The 19,284-nt window shown below is 38.3% G+C and overlaps 1 protein-coding gene across 1 annotated transcript; it reads left to right on the forward strand.

Moving 5' to 3' along the window:
- Nucleotides 1-10,748: 10,748 nt before the first annotated feature.
- Nucleotides 10,749-18,768, forward strand: LOC127660247 (ras association domain-containing protein 10-like). The gene has a single exon (XM_052150382.1). The coding sequence runs from the start codon at nucleotides 10,956-10,958 to the stop codon at nucleotides 12,339-12,341; it is 1,386 nt and encodes a 461-aa protein (XP_052006342.1). The 5' UTR covers nucleotides 10,749-10,955; the 3' UTR covers nucleotides 12,342-18,768.
- The last annotated feature ends 516 nt before the right edge of the window (nucleotides 18,769-19,284 follow it).

Genomic DNA, 19,284 nt, shown 5'->3' on the forward strand with positions numbered 1-19,284 from the left:
TCATGATTTCAAGATCGATTACAATTCCTAGTGTTTAACGCATGCTTTGAGCACTAGATGGCATGAAGTGCAACAAGCTTAAAATCATGATCGACAGGAGACTGCAGATGTCAAGATTTATAGTGAAAAAGGAGTTACGTTTTGGTCTGTTCTCACCCCCAAACCGATTGGATAGCTTTAGAAGACCTGGATTAAACTACTGGATTCATATGGATTACTTTTATACTGCCTTTATGTGCTTTTTGGGGCTTAAAAATTTTGGTCACCATTCGCTTGCATTGTATGGACCTACAGAGCTGAAATATTTTCAAAAAATCTTCATTTGTGTTCTGAAGAAAGTCATAAACATCTGGGATGCGTGAGAGTGAGTAAATAATGAGAAAATTTTAATTTTGGGGTGAACTGTCCCTTTAACTAATGTACCTTAATGTAAATATGGATGGAAAATCTGAGTTTAACATTTGGTCTACAGCGCCCTCTTTTGTCACTTACAGGAACAGCTTTTCTCCTTGTGAATCCCGTCCAAATAACCGCACAGAAATTAGTTATTGCACCCCTCCTCAAATGCAGTGTCCCTGCTTTAAAAGAAGAAGAGGGCAAAACCACACATCTGATTGGATGATTTATCTTCCTGATCATGATGGTTATCGATATAACTTATTTTATATATTTCTTTTCTTATTTTTACAGTCAACATCTGTCTTCTCTTATAGCTAAAGTAATGCCTGTAGCTGATGTATTACCAGCACTGATCACTAGGGGGAGTGACGATGCCAGTTTTCATTTGTGAAAGTGAACAGCAGGGGTCTCTGCAGCAGTGTGATAAATGATTCGACTAACAGCTGTGCACTGAGCACTTGATGACTGTAGTGTGCACTTGTCTGGAAAATTGTCAGTGGTGAACACAAAATAAATTTTAGATTTTCATGTAAAAGATAATAAAAGATATAGATAATTGTGTTGATCTGAAACAGTGAACGGCGTGTGGCATTCAAAAAATTAGATTATTGCTGAAGTCTTAACGGATTCGTTTGGGCAGGATTTGACCTTATTTACTGAATGTGGGGTGTTGACCAGAAAGGCATCAGGAGACAATGCTCATATCCATATCTATATCTATATCTATATGGCAAACGTACATACATGGAGAAAGACCTTTGACCCTCCTCATGGAGGGTCCACTTCAGGAGTGATTAATCGGACAAAGACACCACATTTTTAAACCAAGAATCAAACCATTTGACCCTCGCAGGGGAAAAATAAATCAACACAACACAAGATAAATACATAAATAAACAAACTCTTAACAATTAACATTAAAACATACAACAATCATCAATATAAATACAGAAAATAACAAATACACCATAAACTACCACATCTAACATTAAAAATACATCTACTATAATCAGTGAATGCTCCTCAACAGAAGGCCTAGTTGACCAGTCCTACATTACCCATAATTCCATGATTACTGTATAAAACAGGAAACAGATATGCCGGACATTCTCTTAAAACCCCCCCTGGAACCATGCTGCAGTCATGAACCAAGAGAAAGGTAAGAAGAATCAAACAAACTTCAAATTAATAAAACAAAAGAAAAACTTTTGTTGTAATTCTTTCTTGCCCTTAGACAGCAACAAGACAACAAATACATATCATACATCTTATCACTTAAACATATAATGTGGGCATGTACGACTCAGAAATAACCCATCACATCCTCACACTGAACCTGATATAGTATGCATCTATGAGTACAAACTCTCTCAGTTGTGCAATTATAGGATCTGTTGGGATTGTGTATAGCTTGCATCCCTTTCTTTCTTTCTTTTTCTATCTGTCTTTCTGTATCTTTTCTTTCTTTTTCATTCCTTTATTTATTCTTCCTCTTTTCTATTTTTCTTCCTCTTTACTTTCTTTCTTTAATCTGTCTTTCTATCTCTTCTTTTTTCTGCCTTTATTTCATCCTTTCTTACTCTACATTCTCTTTTCTTTCTGTTTTCCTACCTCTTTTCATTCTTTCTTTCTCTTTCTTTTTCAATCTGTCTTTCTAGCTCTTTTCCATTCCTCCTTTGTTTCATTCTCTTTTCTTTCTTTTTTCCTTTCTTTCTTTCTTATAGTCACAATTTGAACCCTAGAGGGAGCAGTTGCACTATGGCTGTCGTACAAGCGGATCAACCAATTCCTGTGTTCCAAAAAACAGTTTGACCACCTTGAGCTGGTATGACCAACTGGTAGCTGGTTTTTTGCTGATCCCAGCTTGGACCAGCTACCATTCACTCCAACCAGCTTAAACTGGATTTGGAATAACCTTTTCTGGTCAAAACATAATTTAAAAAACAAACTCTAATCTACATGTAAAGTAGGCAAATGACACATCTTTCATGAAAGGAAACCTGTCCTAAAGTATGTTGATATTTTGCAGGAGAGAGAAAACATCCTACCCAGAAACATTGCAGATATTTTTATTTTTTAACATAACCATCAGTTTTATTCAGTGTGACTTGAGCCATCACAGGTGTTGAGATGACAACAACTCCAAAATTATAACCTACATAATCGCTGACATTCAAGTGTTGTATCATATAAGAAAAACTTTTGTTGTAATTCTTTCTTGCCTAATGTGCACCCTTAGACCGCAACAAGACAACAAATACATATCATACAACTTATCACTTAAACATATAATGTGGGCATGTACGACTCAAAAATAACCCATCACATCCTCACATCTTCCCTTCCCCTGAACACTCGCAAGGGAGGCGAGAGAGAAAATCCGCCGTTACATTCTCTGACCCGGGACGATGTTTCACAACAAAATGAAAGGGTTGCATTGACAAACTCCAACGAGTTAAACGAGCATTTGTATCTTTCATTTTATCAATCCATTTGAGGGCTCTATGATCAGTGTCAACAACAAAGTCTCGACCAAGCAAGTAATATTTAAAGGAATCAAGATCCCATTTAAGTGCTACGCATTCCTTTTCTATTACCGAGTACCTTGTCTCACAAGGGTACAGTTTTCTGCTTAAATAAGCAACAGGATGCAAGTCATTTTCATGCTCTTAAATCATAATGGCCCCAATTCCCACATCAGAGGCATCAGTCTGAAGCACAAATGTCTTTTCAAAATCAGGACTATACAAGACAGGTCCTTCATTAAAGCTTCCCGCAAATCCTGAAAAGATTGCTTAGAGCACTCGGACCACTGAATCTGATTAGGGCATGACTTCTTTATCAAGTCTGTTAATGGGGCCGCTCTAGTGGCGAAATGAGGTATAAACTTCCGGTACCACCCTGCTAGGCCTAGGAAAGACCTAATCTGCTTTTTCGTGACCGGAAGTGGACAGGTCTGAATGGCATGAATCTTTTGGACTTGGGGTTTTATAACACCATTACCCAATACAAAGCCCAAATACTCCGTCTCACATCAATCCATCCTCTTTAATTCGCTGAAACACTGTTGCAATATGGTGAAGATGCATTTCCCAATTAGCACTAAATAGAACTACATCGAGATAAGCTGCTGTAAAGTCTTCCAGGTCATGCAAAACAGCATTCATTAACCTTTGAAAGGTAGGGGGAGCCCCATGTATACCAAAAGGAAGGACCCGAAATTGCATAAGGCTCGTTGGGTACAGAAAGCAGTCAATTCTCGAGACTCAGGGGCCAGGGGAACTTGCCAATACCCCTTACATAAGTCTATGGTGCTAATAAACTTGGCTTCACCTAGCTTCTCAATCAGTTCCTCAATACGGGGGCATAGGATAGGAGTGAAACTTGGAGACTGAGTTTAAGTAATGGAAATCAATGCAAAAACGTAAACTACCATCCTTTTTTGGTACCAACACCACAGGATTACACCACTTGCTTTGAGAAGGTTCCACAATACCCATCTCTTGCGTCAACTTAACTTCCTCTCTAAAAGCTGAAACCAAACTTTCTGGGATACGATAACTCATTCTTTTTACCTGAGCATTGGGTTTCAACACAATCTGATGTGCAACCTGGAGTACTTTTAAACAATTCAGGATCACATAATGCTTGAATTTGCCTTGTTTGCTCCTCTAACAAGTGATCAAGATTAACTGAAAAAGAATTATGAGAGACAGGTAAATACTGTTCTTCCACCTCTTCCTCTTCTTCAACAACCCTAATTAAATTTACCACGGCAGCCTCCTTTTTTGGGAACCATTCCTTCAAAAGATGGATATGTAGGGTTGTATGAGAACGTAAACACCCCGGAGTCACAATTTCATACGCAACTTCTTGGTAACCACAAACGGTCCCTGCTACATACCCAAAAGCTTGTTCTCCTCTGTTGGAAGCATCACAAGAACCTGTTGTCCTAGTTCAAAAACCCTCTGTCTAGTTTTCCGATCATACCAACATTTCTGTCTACTCTGTGCCTCCTGTAGGTTTTTAACTGCCAGCTTTGTCGTCAGCTCTAGTTTCTCCCTCATTTGCAACACATAATCAATGACATTTGTCTTACTTGATTTCTGTGAATTCTGTTCCCAGGATTCTTTCAACAGAGACAAAGGACCCCGCACCTCATGACCATACATCAGCTGAAAGGGGGAAAAACCTGTTGAGGCCTGAGGAACTTCTCTATATGCAAACAATAAACATGGTAACCACTGGTCCCGATCGGACCCAGTGTCACTCACAAATTTATGGAGCATTTGAACAAGAGTTTGATTAAATCTTTCAACCAGCCCATCTGTTTCTGGATGATAAGGCGTGGTCTTCAAACCTTTTATCCTCAACAACTGATAAATCTATCGCAATAACTTTGAGGTGAAATTAGACCCTCTATTGGGGAGTATTTCTTGAGGAAACCCCACTCTAGCAAAAAACTGAACCAAACAGTAGGCTACAGATTTGGCTTTAATGTTCTTCAAAAGGAAAAACCTCAGGATATCGAGTTGCATAAATCACAAATTACCAACATATATTTGTTACCAGCTTTACTTCTTTCTAGAGGGCCTACAATATCCATTCCCAATCGTTGAAAGGGCACGTCTATTACCGGCAAAGGCATTAAAGGAGCTTCGGGGGGCTCAAGGGGCAATCCACTGGCACTCTGGACATGTCTTACAAAATTCAGCTATATCCTCAGTCATTCCTGGCCAAACATTTTTTTTACTGATTCAGTGATACATTTTACGGCGCCCCAGATGACCCACCCAGGGTATAGAATGTCCCATAGTTAACACTGTTTTATGCACACTCAAAGGGAGAACCATTTGTTGTCTCCCTTGGGTCCTACGATACAGCAGGTTATTGTCTAAACAAAAAGCAAAACCTCTAAAAGAGACTATCTCCATACCCTGCTCTGCTTGTTTTGCAGCTCTGGCATATATTTGAGAAATTTCAGAATCTGCTTTTTGCAGTTCAGACATGTCAGTTGGTAGTTGCCACTTAGTGCTCAAATCATCTGGACCCTCCCTGTCAGTAACTTGTACTTCTGGTCCCTGGAACTTGTTTAACCTCTTCTCTGCTTTGGACTTAACAGGTTTCACTGGAAGGGTTGGTAAATCACAATCATAAAAAGGTAGACAAGTCCAAAGGTTTCCTTCATTCACATTCGGACCCCTTTTGGTTTTAGCCCGAGTTAACGCCACATTACAGGTATTATTGGGGAGCAGTAAATCCATCAAAACAGGACAATCATGGCCAATAATCACAGGGTATAGTAATTTTGGGGCTAGTCCTACTTTCATTAAATAGGACTGCCCTTTAACCTCTAAATATACCTCAGCAGTTGAATAAGATTGTTCTTCCCCATGAATACATTTGACCATGACAGGGCAATCAATTTTTGTGAAGCATTTAGATAAAAGATAGGTTTCTACCAAGGTCTGTGAGCAACCTGTGTCTACCAAAGCATCTACCTTCTGACCATTCAATTCCACAGGAATTGTAACATCACTTGGCGTAGGAATAATACTAGGCTCAGGTTTTATCACACGAGGCACATAACAAACATTAGTAACCTTTTTAGTCAGGTTTGGACACATGGGTTTCTTATGGCCTAACTGCCCACAACTATAACACCTAATTGTCCCAACTGTAGTTAAACTAGAATTTTCAGTTTGTTTCAAATGTCTCTCACCCATTCTCTTACCCCCTTCTGGCAGGAAGGATGCCTTGCGGGAAGGAGGCCTCTACCTTCCTTTCCACAGGGCAAAACTCCAAGGCTCCATCCTCCATCCAGCTGCTACAAAGACATCTGCAAGTTGAGCTGCCTCCTCAGCAGAAGGCGGATCATGCTCTTTAATCCAGGTTTGCAGTTCAGTTTGCAGACTCAACATTCTCAAAAACTGTTCCAAAACAATAGTCTCCAATCTGCTGCACCGTTTTTCCAGTGGGTTCAACCCACTTGTAAAACAAATCCTTCAACCGGACATACAATTCCTTAGGAGTTTCTTCCGCCAACACCTCTATGGAGCGGGAACCTCTGTCGGTAGGTCTCAACATTGATTGAATATTTCTTCAATATGGCCTCTTTCACCTGCCCGTAATTGTTCACTTCCGCTACATCCATAGCCACATAGGCCGCACGGGCCTTGCCAGTGAGCAGGGGAACCAGGCGTATCGCCCAATCCTCTTGAGGCCATTTGCAAGTTCCCGCAATATGTTCAAAGGTGGTCAAATAATGTTCTATATCATCCATTTCACAGAGCTTCTGTATCTTTGGCTCCTTCAATGACCCACCTGTGTTTGGATGTCGAACTCCATCAGAAACTCTAGAGGCCACGTCCAAGCCAACTCCATCAGAAATTCCAGAAGACGTATATTAGCCATCACCTCCTCCAGGCTGTGGATTTGCCGGTGAGGTGCGCTGACTAACTTCCCCTTGAAGTAACCGGTACTGATGTTGCATGGACCTCATCTTGTTTCTTGTCGTGCTGTTTCTTGTTCTTGATGAGCCTGTCTTTCTTGTTGAGCTACCCGAAATTTCTGGAACATATCCTTTAGCTCAACAATATCTCTAGAAGGCCTATACAGGGATGTCTGCTCTACAGCACTTCTACTAAACCTTGCAGTTCTTCTTCCTCTGAACCAGGTTCCACCTGTGTTAGCATCTCAACACGTGCTACACGCTTTGGGGCCACCACACCTGAAGATTTAGCAAAGCACTGCTCCCTTTCTGGAAGATCCCAATGCTGCCACCATATTGTGGGGTGTTGACCAGAAAGGCATCAGGAGACAATGCTCATAAACAATTTATTGTCATTTTTTCCTCTTTGTATATGTGTATGTGTGTGTGTGTGTGTGTGTGTGCGTGCGTGCGTGCGTGCGTGCGTATTGGGCAAACGTACATACCATGGAGAAAGACCTTTGAGTCCACTTCAGGACTGATTAATCAGACAAAGACACCACATTTTTAACCCAAGGATCAAACCATTTGACCCTCCCAGGGGAAAAATAAATCAACACAACACAAGATAAATACATAAATAAACAAACTCTTAACAATTAACATTAAAACATACAACAATCATCAACATAAATACAGAAAATAACAAATACATCATAAACTACCACATCTAACATTAACAATACATCTACTATAATCAGTGAATGCTCCTCAACAGAAGGCCTAGTTGACCAGTCCTACATTACCCATAATTCCATGATTACTTTATAAAACAGGAAACAGATATGCCGGACATTCTCTTAACTGGACATTCAGTTGTGCAATTATAGGATCTGTTGGGATTGTGTATAGCTTGCACTTTTCATTCAAGTAAAATCCCTTTCTTTTTTTTATTTCAAAAACTTTTATTTTTTCTCTTTTCTTTCTTTTTCTATCTGTCTTTCTATCTCTTTTTTTCCTGCCTTCTTTATTTCATTCTTTCTTACTCCCTTTTCATTCTCTTTTCTTTCTGTTTTCCTTCCTCTTTTCATTCTTTCTTTCTCTTTACTTTTTCCTTCCTCCTTTATTTTTTCTTTCTTTCTTTCTCTTTTTCCTTTATTTTTCTTCCTTTTCTTTCTTTCTTTCTTTCTTACTTTTTCAATCTGTCTTTCTAGCTCTTCTTTTTCATTCCTTCTTTCTTTCATTCTCTTTTCTTTCTTTTTCCTTTTTTTCCTCTTTTCTTTCTTTCTATTTGCTTTCATTTTCATTCTCTTTCTCTTTTCTTTCTTTCATTTTTTCTTTCTTTTTTCTTTTTTTCCTTTCCTTTCTTCCTCTATTTTCTTTCTATTTGCTTTTTCTTTTTCTTTCTTTCATTCTCTTTTCTTTCTTTTTTCATTCTCTTTTCTCTTTTCTTTCTTCTTTCATTCTCTTTTCTTTCTTTCTTTTTTCTTTCTTTCTTTCTTTTTTCTTTTCTTTCTTTCATTCTCTTTTCTTTCTTTTTTTCTTTCCTTTTCTTTCATTCTCTTTTCTTTACTTTTTTTTCATTCTCTTTTCTTTCTTTCTTTCTTTCTTTCTTTCTTTCTTTCTTTCTTTCTTTCTTTCTTATAGTCACAATTTGAACCCTAGAGGGAGCAGTTGCACTATGGCTGTCATACAAGCTGATCAACCAGTTCCTGTGTTCCAAAAACCAGTTTGACCACCTTGAGCTGGTATGACCAACTGGTAGCTGGTTTGTTGCTGATCCCAGCTTGGACCAGCTACCATTCACTCCAACCAGCTTAAACTGGATTTGGAATAACCTTTTCTGGTCAAAACATAATTTAAAATACAAAATCTAATCTACATGTAAAGTAGGCAAATGACACATCTTTCATGAAAGGAAACCTGTCCTAAAGTATGTTGATATTTTGCAGGAAAGAGAAAAAATCCTACCCAGAAACATTGCAGATATTTGTATTTTTTAACACAACCATCAGTTTTATTCAGTGTGACTTGAGCCATCACAGGTGTTGAGATGACAACAGCACCACAAATTATAACCTACATAATCGCTGACATTCAAGTGTTGTATCGTATATATATATATATATATATATATGCCACACTATATATACTTATGTATATACTTATTATATACACTATATATATATATATTTATATTATTAATTATAAAAATAAAACCATATTATAGTTATTAGAATTATATTATTATTATTTTTACTATTATAAATTATTGAAATTATTAATCAAATAATAACTGCAATATAAACGGATTCATAGAAATGGTAGAAAATGCAAGTAGGTGTCTCATACACTATATATACACTCACCTAAAGGATTATTAGGAACACCTGTTCAATTTCTCATTAATGTAATTATCTAATCAACCAATCACATGGCAGTTGCTTCAATGCATTTAGGGGTGTGGTCCTGGTCAAGACAATCTCCTGAACTCCAAACTGAATGTCAGAATGGGAAAGAAAGGTGATTTAAGCAATTTTGAGCGTGGAATGGTTGTTGGTGCCAGACGGGCCGGTCTGAGTATTTCACAATCTGTTCAATTACTGGGATTTTCACGCACAACCATTTCTAGGGTTTACAAAGAATGGTGTGAAAAGGGAAAAACATCCAGTATGCGGCAGTCCTGTGGGCAAAATGCCTTGTTGATGCTAGAGGTCAGAGGAGAATGGGCCGACTGATTCAAGCTGATAGAAGAGCAACTTTGCCTGAAATAACCACTCGTTACAACCGAGGTATGCAGCAAAGCATTTGTGAAGCCACAACACGCACAACCTTGAGGCGGATGGGCTACAACAGCAGAAGACCCCACCGGGTACCACTCATCTCCACTACAAATAGGAAAAAGAGGCTACAATTTGCAAGAGCTCACCAAAATTGGACAGTTGAAGACTGGAAAAATGTTGCCTGGTCTGATGAGTCTCGATTTCTGTTGAGACATTCAGATGGTAGAGTCAGAATTTGGCGTAAACAGAATGAGAACATGGATCCATCATGCCTTGTTACCACTGTGCAGGCTGGTGGTGGTGGAGTAATGGGCCCACTTTAGGCCCTTTTAGTGCCAATTGGGCATCGTTTAAATGCCACGGCCTACCTGAGCATAGTTTCTGACCATGTCCATCCCTTTATGGCCACCATGTACCCATCCTCTGATGGCTGCTTCCAGCAGGATAATGCACCATGTCACAAAGCTCGAATCATTTCAAATTGGTTTCTTGAACATGACAATGAGTTCACTGTACTAAAATGGCCCCCACAGTCACCAGATCTCAACCCAATAGAGCATCTTTGGGATGTGGTGGAACAGGAGCTTCGTGCCCTGGATGTGCATCCCACAAATCTCCATCAACTGCAAGATGCTATCCTATCAATATGGGCCAACATTTCTAAAGAATGCTTTCAGCACCTTGTTGAATCAATGCCACGTAGAATTAAGGCAGTTCTGAAGGCGAAAGGGGTCAAACACAGTATTAGTATGGTGTTCCTAATAATCCTTTAGGTGAGTGTATATATATATATATATATATATATATATATATATATATATATATATATATATATATATATATATATATATATATATATATATTCATATTCATGCATTAAATTTCCATCAAACGTAATTAGCCTATTTTTAAAATTTTTACAATTGAATTGTGTAATTGTGTTTAACAACAATACATTTAAATATGCTTTAAAAAAATGGCAATATTTATTTATTTGTTTATTTATTTGTATTATTTTTTTTTTGGCGTGTGTGTGTGTGTGTGTGTCAGTGTTTTGGGTCATGTGATCAGTAGAGTAGTTTGAGCGGTGCTGTCCTGTCTGCTCTCATTCACTCACTGAGACAGAGACACATGTGCAGACTCCGCAACATGCCAACACTGCACTATGAGTTTCACTCTTATGGGGAGCAAATAAACAACATTTTATCCGACAATTATTCCCCCTATTGCTGTGGAGTAATCCTTCCTTTTTTAAACATATTATCACGCAGTGTTCATTTACCGGATAAAAACTTTGAAGGGGGCAGGCAACTTTAACAGACTTGGTGAGATCAGTTTGAGAGATGGAGGCAGAGGAAAGCAAAATATCGGTGTGGGTGTGTAGGGAAGAGAAGCTCGTGTCGGGCTTGTCGAAGCGCACGACCTGCGCGGATGTGATCCGAGTGTTACTGGAGGAGCAGAACTTACAGCAGTGCGTCTCCACCGCGATGCTCTCGGGCTCGCCACTGTCCTACTGCATTGTGGAGAAATGGAGAGGGATTGAAAGGATTTTACCGAACAAAACGAAGATCCTTCGACTGTGGAGTGCGTGGGGAGAGGAACAGGAAAACGTCAGGTTTGTGTTGGTGAAAAACGAGGCATCTTTACCCAGCAACGTGCCGCGGAGCGCAGAGGCGCGCGTAGTGCTCAGCAAGGAGAGCCCATGCGTCTACAAGGGGACCGCAAGAGTAACCATGGCTCTGTCACAAGAAAAACAAAGGCGGATTGTTCGGAAAGCGTTCAGAAAGCTGGATAAAATCAATAAGAAAAGGGCGCAGACTGTATCCAAGGACGCATCATCTATGGAGAAAATGGAGACCCTTGTGCACCTGGTCGTATCTCAAGATCACACCATCCGCCAGCAGATTCAGAGGATAAAAGAGCTCGACAGGGAAATTGACAGGTATGAGGCCAAAGTTCACTTAGATAGAATGAAGATGCATGGGATAAATTATGTCCAGGACACATATTTAGTTGATGCAAACTCAGATCAAACCTCACTTGGTGAGGGGGACAAAATGAGTTCTGCAGAAGCTCTCGCCCAGTTTGAGGAATACTCTCAAAGATGTGAGGAGGTCATCAAACTGCAGGATGAACTGGCTGAACACGAGGCTCTAATGGAGAGTATCACAACTGAGATTCAAGAGGAACTCAATCAAAGATGGATGAAAAGAAGGCACGAGGAACTTTCAAATAAAGACTGTGAGACCATCTCCGGGGAGGGACCTCTTAGAGTTACAAGTAAGACTCAAGATAACGAAGCAGGACCTCCAAAGGTGGATGTATCTACCGAAAATGACCTGCTTTTAGAAGAAGAGAGAATCAGAACTCAACTTGACACGAGTTTGTACATAGGTCTGCGCTTGAATACAGATTTGGAGGCTATAAGGAGCGATTTGGACTTGACGAAGGAGATTTGGGGGACAAAAGAGAAGGAACTGATGGATTTATTGGAGAAAGTGAACTCTTTGGATTTTAAGGAGGATTGCGAGGACACTGATAATCTTAAAGAGGCCGACACAATAGAAACAGACACACTGATGCCACTCAAGGGAGACAGTGTGTGGGTGGAGCAGGCAAGAGGCCTTTCAAAAACATGCAACACTAATGATGACGATTCTGATACGGGACTCAGTTCAATGCATAGTCAAGACTCAGATATAACACCCGTCTGTGAATCTTTAGTGTAAGAGAGGCTACAAAAAGCCAAAACACCCAGGTTAACTACTGACCACCATTTATCACTACAGCTTGCATTCATATTATCATTTGCAATGACAAAATGTAACATATTAAGAAGATAACAATACATTCGCCGTCTACGATCAGTGTTCATTTCACCTAGAGGAACATTTGAGGTTAAAGAGGTTAACATGCATATTTCAGCTCAAGGCATATTTGGGACCAAATGTGAGTTTCACACTTTACACTGTAAAAACAAATGTGCCGGATGTGGTCACATCAAGATAAACTGGTTTTACTCAAGTACAAATATTCTTTAATAAGACTAAATCAAGCTCACATAAGTTACACAAATCAAGTTATTAAATAAATGGAAATAGCTCCTTAAAGGACCATTCCTTGTTCAATACAAGTTAAGCTGAATTGACAGCATTTATGGCATAATGTTTATAACCACAAAAATAACGTAGACTCGTTACCTTATTTTCTTTAAAAAAAAAAAAAAGGCAAAAATTGAGGTTACAGTGTGGCAATTACAATGGAAGTGAATGGGGTAAATTTCTGGAGGGTTTAAAGGCAGAAGGTTGTGATGGTTTTACATTTATAAAAGCACTTACATTAATTCTTCTAATACAACCTGTGTATTATTTGAGCTGTTATTTAAATAATCGTTTTTTCAGTCATTTTAGGGTTTACTGCGTTGTCATCATGGCACCCAAGTTGTAAAATTGGATATAACTTCACACAGACAAGGTCAGTACTGTAAGTGATTTTGTCACACTATAATTACGTTAACACACATATTATTTATGTCTTGTAGCTCTACCTATGAAACAGTGAGTATTTTAATGTTTACTGATTGGCCCCATTCACTTCCATTGTAAGTGCCTCACTGTAACCCAGAATGATGTAGAAATCAACATTCAACTTCATTTTCCTTTAATGGGTTATTTCACCCAAAAATGAAAATTCTGTTATAATTTAATCCCCCTGGTGTTGTTTCAAACCAATAAGACCTTTTTTTCCCTGTGAAATTTAAGAGTAGTTTTGAAGAATTTTGGCACTTCTTTTTTCCATACAATGAAACGAATGGTGACTGAGGCTGACATGCTGTCTAACATCTTTTTTGTGTGTGTGTTGATTGTTGTGAAAGAAAGTCATACAGGTTTGGAACAACATAAGTGTGAGTAAATGATGACAGAATTTTCATCTTTTTATGGTAACAAAACACTATTTGGCTTTTCATACATACAACTGGTAACCCAGGGTCACTTTGAACACATAGTCAACATAATCCTGGGTTATCTTGTTCCATATTCCACATGGGTTACCGCAATTCAGGGTTAGCACTTCTGACCTTTCAAAATGACAACTTTGAAACATTGCTCAGTGCAGGGTTAAAAGTGGCCTTTTTACGGTTACGGTTAAATGTATTGTGAAAAGCCATTCTTAATGGTTTAGTTCACCCAAAAATGAAAATTCTCTCATCATTTATGCCACACTGGATGTGTATGACTTTCTCCTGCTGAGCGCACATAAACATTTTTAGAAGAATACTTTTACTCTTTAGAATCTTTCAATGCAAGTGAATGGTGACCAGACCTTTGAAGCTCAGAAAATCACATAAAGGCATAAAAGTACATACATAAAAGTAATCCAAATGTCTCCAGTAGTTTAATATACGTATTTCTTCTGAAGCAATGATATCGCTTTGAGTGAGAAATAATCAATAGATTTTTTTTTTACTATAAATCTTCACTGTCACTTTCACAGAATGTGAAAGTCAAAATGGAGATTTATAGGAAAAAAGGACTTAAATATTGATCTGTTTCTCACCCACACCTATCATATTGCTTCTGAAGACATTGGATTAAACCACTTCACTCAGATTTTAGAAGAGCTGAAATATTCTAAAAATCTTCATTTGTGTTCTACAGAAGAAAGTCATACACATCTGGGATGGCATGAGGGTGAGTAAATGATCAGAGAATTTACATTTCTGGGTGAACTATCCCTTTAAGGCTGTGTCCTGCAAATCAATTATGCCTTCAGATAAATATTACAGTGTGGTTTATTCTGTTTGAGTTGTACGATTCAAGGTATTTAACTCTAAGTATGTTGAGTTATGGCACTAAAAGAAATGCCCTCACTTGCTGTAAACTTTATTTTGAGAGGGACACATGAGGCAGAAGAGAGTATTGACACTACATGGATTTTTATTCAGAGATGTTAGCATTTTTTTTAATTTATCCCCATTTCTCCCAATGTTGGAATGCCCAATTCCCACTACTTTAGTAGGTCCTCATGGTGGCGCGGTTACTCACCTCAATCCGGGCGGTGGAGGACAAGTCTCAGTTGCCTCCACTTCTGAGACAGTCAATCCGCGCATCTTGTCACATGGCTCGCTGTGCATGACACCGCGGAGACTCCCAGCATGTGGAGACTCATGCTACTCTCCGTGATCCACACACAACTTACCACGTGCCCCGTTGAGAGCGAGAACCACTTAATCGCGGCCACAAGGAGGTTACCCCATGTGACTCTACCCTCCCTAGCAACCGGGCCAGTTTGGTTTGAATTAGGCCCATTCTTAACATGGACTGAACATGACATTATGATGTCAGATTCAGAGGTCTCTATAATTGTTTATTTCAGTCAGAACTATGTTTGTGGAAAAACTAGTTCAAGTGACAGATCGCCAGAGGCATTTTTATCAGTAGATATGAGCTATTGGAAGTCTGGAGAGGATAATCATTTGGGAGATTTTATTATACTGTACTTGAATAGAGGACCATGTATTTAGAATTGTACAGACATAACTGTTGTGTAATGGTTTATGTTAAGAGACTACTGTATATAAAACAATGTTATCTAATCATCCTGTACTAAATTGTCATGATAATATGTCATGAAAAACAATTTCACCGTGCAAAAATAATCTTCATTTTCATCATTTGATTTTGGGGTAAATGGTGACCTGGACATGTTTTGTGAGGATATCACTTGAGTATTTTGAAGCATATAACACACTGAGGCTACATTTTGCATCACAAGCACACACATTCCAGTGCTTGCAGTGTTTTTAAGTGTTCGGGAAAATAACACTTACCACTTATTTGTTCAGCAAAATGTCAAATTAGTGTTTCATGAGCTTTACAATCAACCCAACCTCAGGAAAATGAGGTGTTATGAAACAATTACTGTTGCACCTGACCAACTATCACGCAACTTCACCGCTCACAATATTTTCTCTTCGTTCCTTATGTTTAACAGAAGGGGATTGTTGTGGCATACGCATATGTTGTTTCCCTGATTGCATAATTGCAGCACTGTAAATATTGTTCAAACTAATCTCACTCTGAAAGGTAATGTGAGTGTAGTGTGATCTGGGTAGGCAAGTTGCTGGTGGCATAAAGCGTTACGCAACTCTCCTGTCCCAGAGCGATGGCAGGCAGGGCACATCAGGGAGGTCAGGTACAAATTTTACACAGCTTTTCACAGCAGTTCAGCCATTGGGAAAGCAGGACATTTACATAACACACACAGATAACCTCCTCACGTGCTCAGCTCAGGTATGCGGGGGCAAGGCTGGCACAGAAAGGCCAGTATCATGAAAAGGCAAAAGACTGCTGGCTCATTCATGCAGATAATTTTGCACTCTGTGGCAGTTTAGCAGGGTCAGAGCTACTTCACTCAACTCAATAGCCCATAGCTGTGTGAGACTGGAGTAATGCTTTTGAGACACAGGTGGTGTATTACATACAAGAGGCTGTGCTGATGGTTTTCAGGTTACTAAAGGACATTTGGCCCTTTCTTCCCTCACCAAAATGATGACAGTACAGTGATGGTACTAATTTGATACTTTCAGTGGTACTGAAAGGGTAACATATTCATGGTTATTACATAGTATTCCAAGAAACATTAATTTTTTATAAGAAATTGAAAAATAAATATATAAATAATTACATATAAATATAATCCTGATGGAACATTTAACATTACATTTTTTTTATTGTATTATAATTTAAATCTATAAATCAGCAGATAAAATACCACAGACATTATGTCACCTTGTAAGCATAACACCCTGTTTACGCCGGGCACTTTGACTCGAACATTCGAAACCATTTATTTGAGTTGTTGGCAGGAATAGTGCCAGTGCATGCGGCATAAAATGGAACAGGGCACCGGTTTACTGTCGGCACGACCAGACGTGCCACTACAGTGTAGACCGTATGATTGATTATAATGGGATTCTATTGGGGGGTGGTACCACATGCTTGTTGTAAGCTAGCACTATTTTTCTTTCTCATGTGTTGCCATTAAGGAGGGAACATTTTCAGGGAGAAAAAAACATTTCAGGAAAAAAAATTCATATATATACTGGCGGCCAAATGTTTGGACTAATGTACAGATTTTGTTCTTATGGAAAGAAATTGGGACATTTATTCGTCAAAGTGGCATTCAACTGATCACAATGTATAGTCAGGACATTAATAATGTGAAAAATTACCATAACAATAAAATAAAAAAAACTATTCAGAACTACTTAAACTACTTCAAAGATTTTTCATAAACAAAATCCTCCATGTGCAGCAATGACAGCTTTGCAGATCCTCGACATTCTAGCGGTCAGATTGTCCAGATACTCAGGTGACCTTTCACCCCACACTTCCTGTAGCACTTGACATAGATGTGTCTGTCTTGCTGGGCACTTCTCACACACCTTACAGTCTATCTGATCCCACAAAAGCTCAATGGGGTTAAGATCCATAACACTCTTTTCCAATTATCTGTTGTCCAATGTCTGTGTTGCTTTGCCCATTCAAACCTTTTCTTTTTCTTTTTCTGTTTCAAAAGTGGCTTTTTCTTTGCAATTCTTCCCATAAGGCCTGCACCCCTGAGTTGGATATAACTTCACACATTTACTGTTGTACATGAAACTGGTGTTGAGCGGGTAGAATTCAATGAAGCTGTCAGCTGAGGACACGTGAGGTGTCTATTTCTCAAACTAGAGACTCTGATGTACTTATCCTCTTGTTTAGTTGTACATCTGGCCTTCCACATCTCTTTCCGTCCTTGTTAGAGCCAGTTGTCCTTTGTCTTTGAAGACTGTAGTGACACTTTTCAATGAAATCTTCATTTTTTTTGGCAATTTCAAGCATTGTGTAGCCTTCATTCCTCAAAACAATGATTGACTGATGAATTCCTAGAGAAAGCTGTTTCGTTTTTGCCATTTTTGACCTAATATTGACCTTAAGACATCCCAGTCTATCGCATACTGTGGCAACTCAAAAATAAACACAAAGACAATGTTAAGCTTCATTTAATGAACCAAATAACTTTCAGCTGTGTTTGATATAATAGAAAGAGATTTTCTAGCATCAAATGATCAATTTAGCATGATTACTCAAGGATAAGGTGTTGGGGTGATGACTGCTGGAAATGGGGTCTGTCTAGATTTGATCAAAAACGACTTTTTTTAAAATAGTGATGCTACTGTTTTTTTTTACATCAGTAATGTCCTGACTATACTTTGTGATCAGCTGAATGACACTTTGGTGAATTAAAGTACCAATTTCTTTCCGAAACATTCTGTACATTATTCCAAAAGTTTGGCCTCAAGTGTGTATATACACCACCAGTCAAAAGATTTGAAACGCTTACTTGTTCTTTATTATAATTGTTTTTGTTCACATTTTAGTATACTATTAATGTCATCAAATCTAAGGAATAACATAAATGGAACTATGGGAATTGTGTTGTGGCTAAAAAAATAATCCAAAATAAATCAAAACTGTGTTCTATTTTAGCATCTTCAAATTAGTCACCGTTTGCCTAGAATTTGCAGAAATGTACTCTTGACATTTTCTCAACCAACTTCTTGAGTTTTTTTGAGGATGCTTTTTAAACAGTTTTGAAAGAGTTCCCATCAATGTTGGGCACTTATTGGCTTAATTATTATTCTGTCCAAGTCATCCATTTCAAAATCTTTTTTTTATTTTTTTTATTAAATTTTAGTTTAATATTTAGTAATTATTATGGTGGCACAATTATATTTTTGTCTACAAAACTAATTTCAGACATTTAAGCATACACCTTCAGACAAAAATATTTTCAAGGTCATGAGAAATGTTTCAGTCAAGTGTTTCAAAAGTTTTGAACGGCATACTTTACGCACAGAGAACAAAAAAACGCTGGATGAAGTGGAATATTTGCCTAAAATCAATTAAAACAAAATCTGCAAATACATCCTATCTTTTGCCGGAGATGAGGAAAGTATTTCTCTCTTACAGGAAGTCAACACCAACTCGTGCAGCATTTGAAAGAATCACTTCATGTAAAGACATTTTCCAACCTAAAATCTAACGGCACATGAGAGCACTTACAGTATATATATATATATATATATATATATATATATATATATATATATATATATATAAATATAAATACAACTGCATTATTGTGTTGTTGGACATGTAGCCTACATTGGAGTACCATGTAAAGACTTAAATGCAAATTTACCTTGGTATACATCAAAGTACCATGGGAGCTTCCCTCCCTCCAGGACATGTATACCAGGCGGTGCATGAAAAAAGCTCAGAGGATCATCAGAGACTCAAGAGAGTCATGGGCTGCTCTCACTGCTACCATCAGGAAGGCGGTATCGCAGCATCAGGACCCGCACCAGCCGACTACATGACAGCTTCTTCCCCCAAGCAATCAGACTTTTGAACACTTGATCTCTCACGATCAATAATCAGCACTGCACTTTATTAATCTCACACTGGACTATCATAAATTATATTCTTTTTACAATAAAACCTACTGTATATTTTTTTATACACTTTATATATATTTTTTATTGTAAGTGTATTCTATATTGTGTGTATTGTTACTGTACATTGTATATTAGTATTGTGTTGTGTAAGTATGTGTACATTTGAT

Source organism: Xyrauchen texanus, chromosome 2 (assembly GCF_025860055.1).
Source record: "Xyrauchen texanus isolate HMW12.3.18 chromosome 2, RBS_HiC_50CHRs, whole genome shotgun sequence".
NCBI classification, from domain to species: Eukaryota; Metazoa; Chordata; class Actinopteri; order Cypriniformes; family Catostomidae; genus Xyrauchen; species Xyrauchen texanus.

What these genes read in the sequence shown, in the direction of transcription:
- LOC127660247 (XM_052150382.1), top strand. Translation starts at nt 10,956, where the DNA reads ATGGAGGCAGAGGAAAGCAAAATATCGGTGTGGGTGTGTAGGGAAGAG.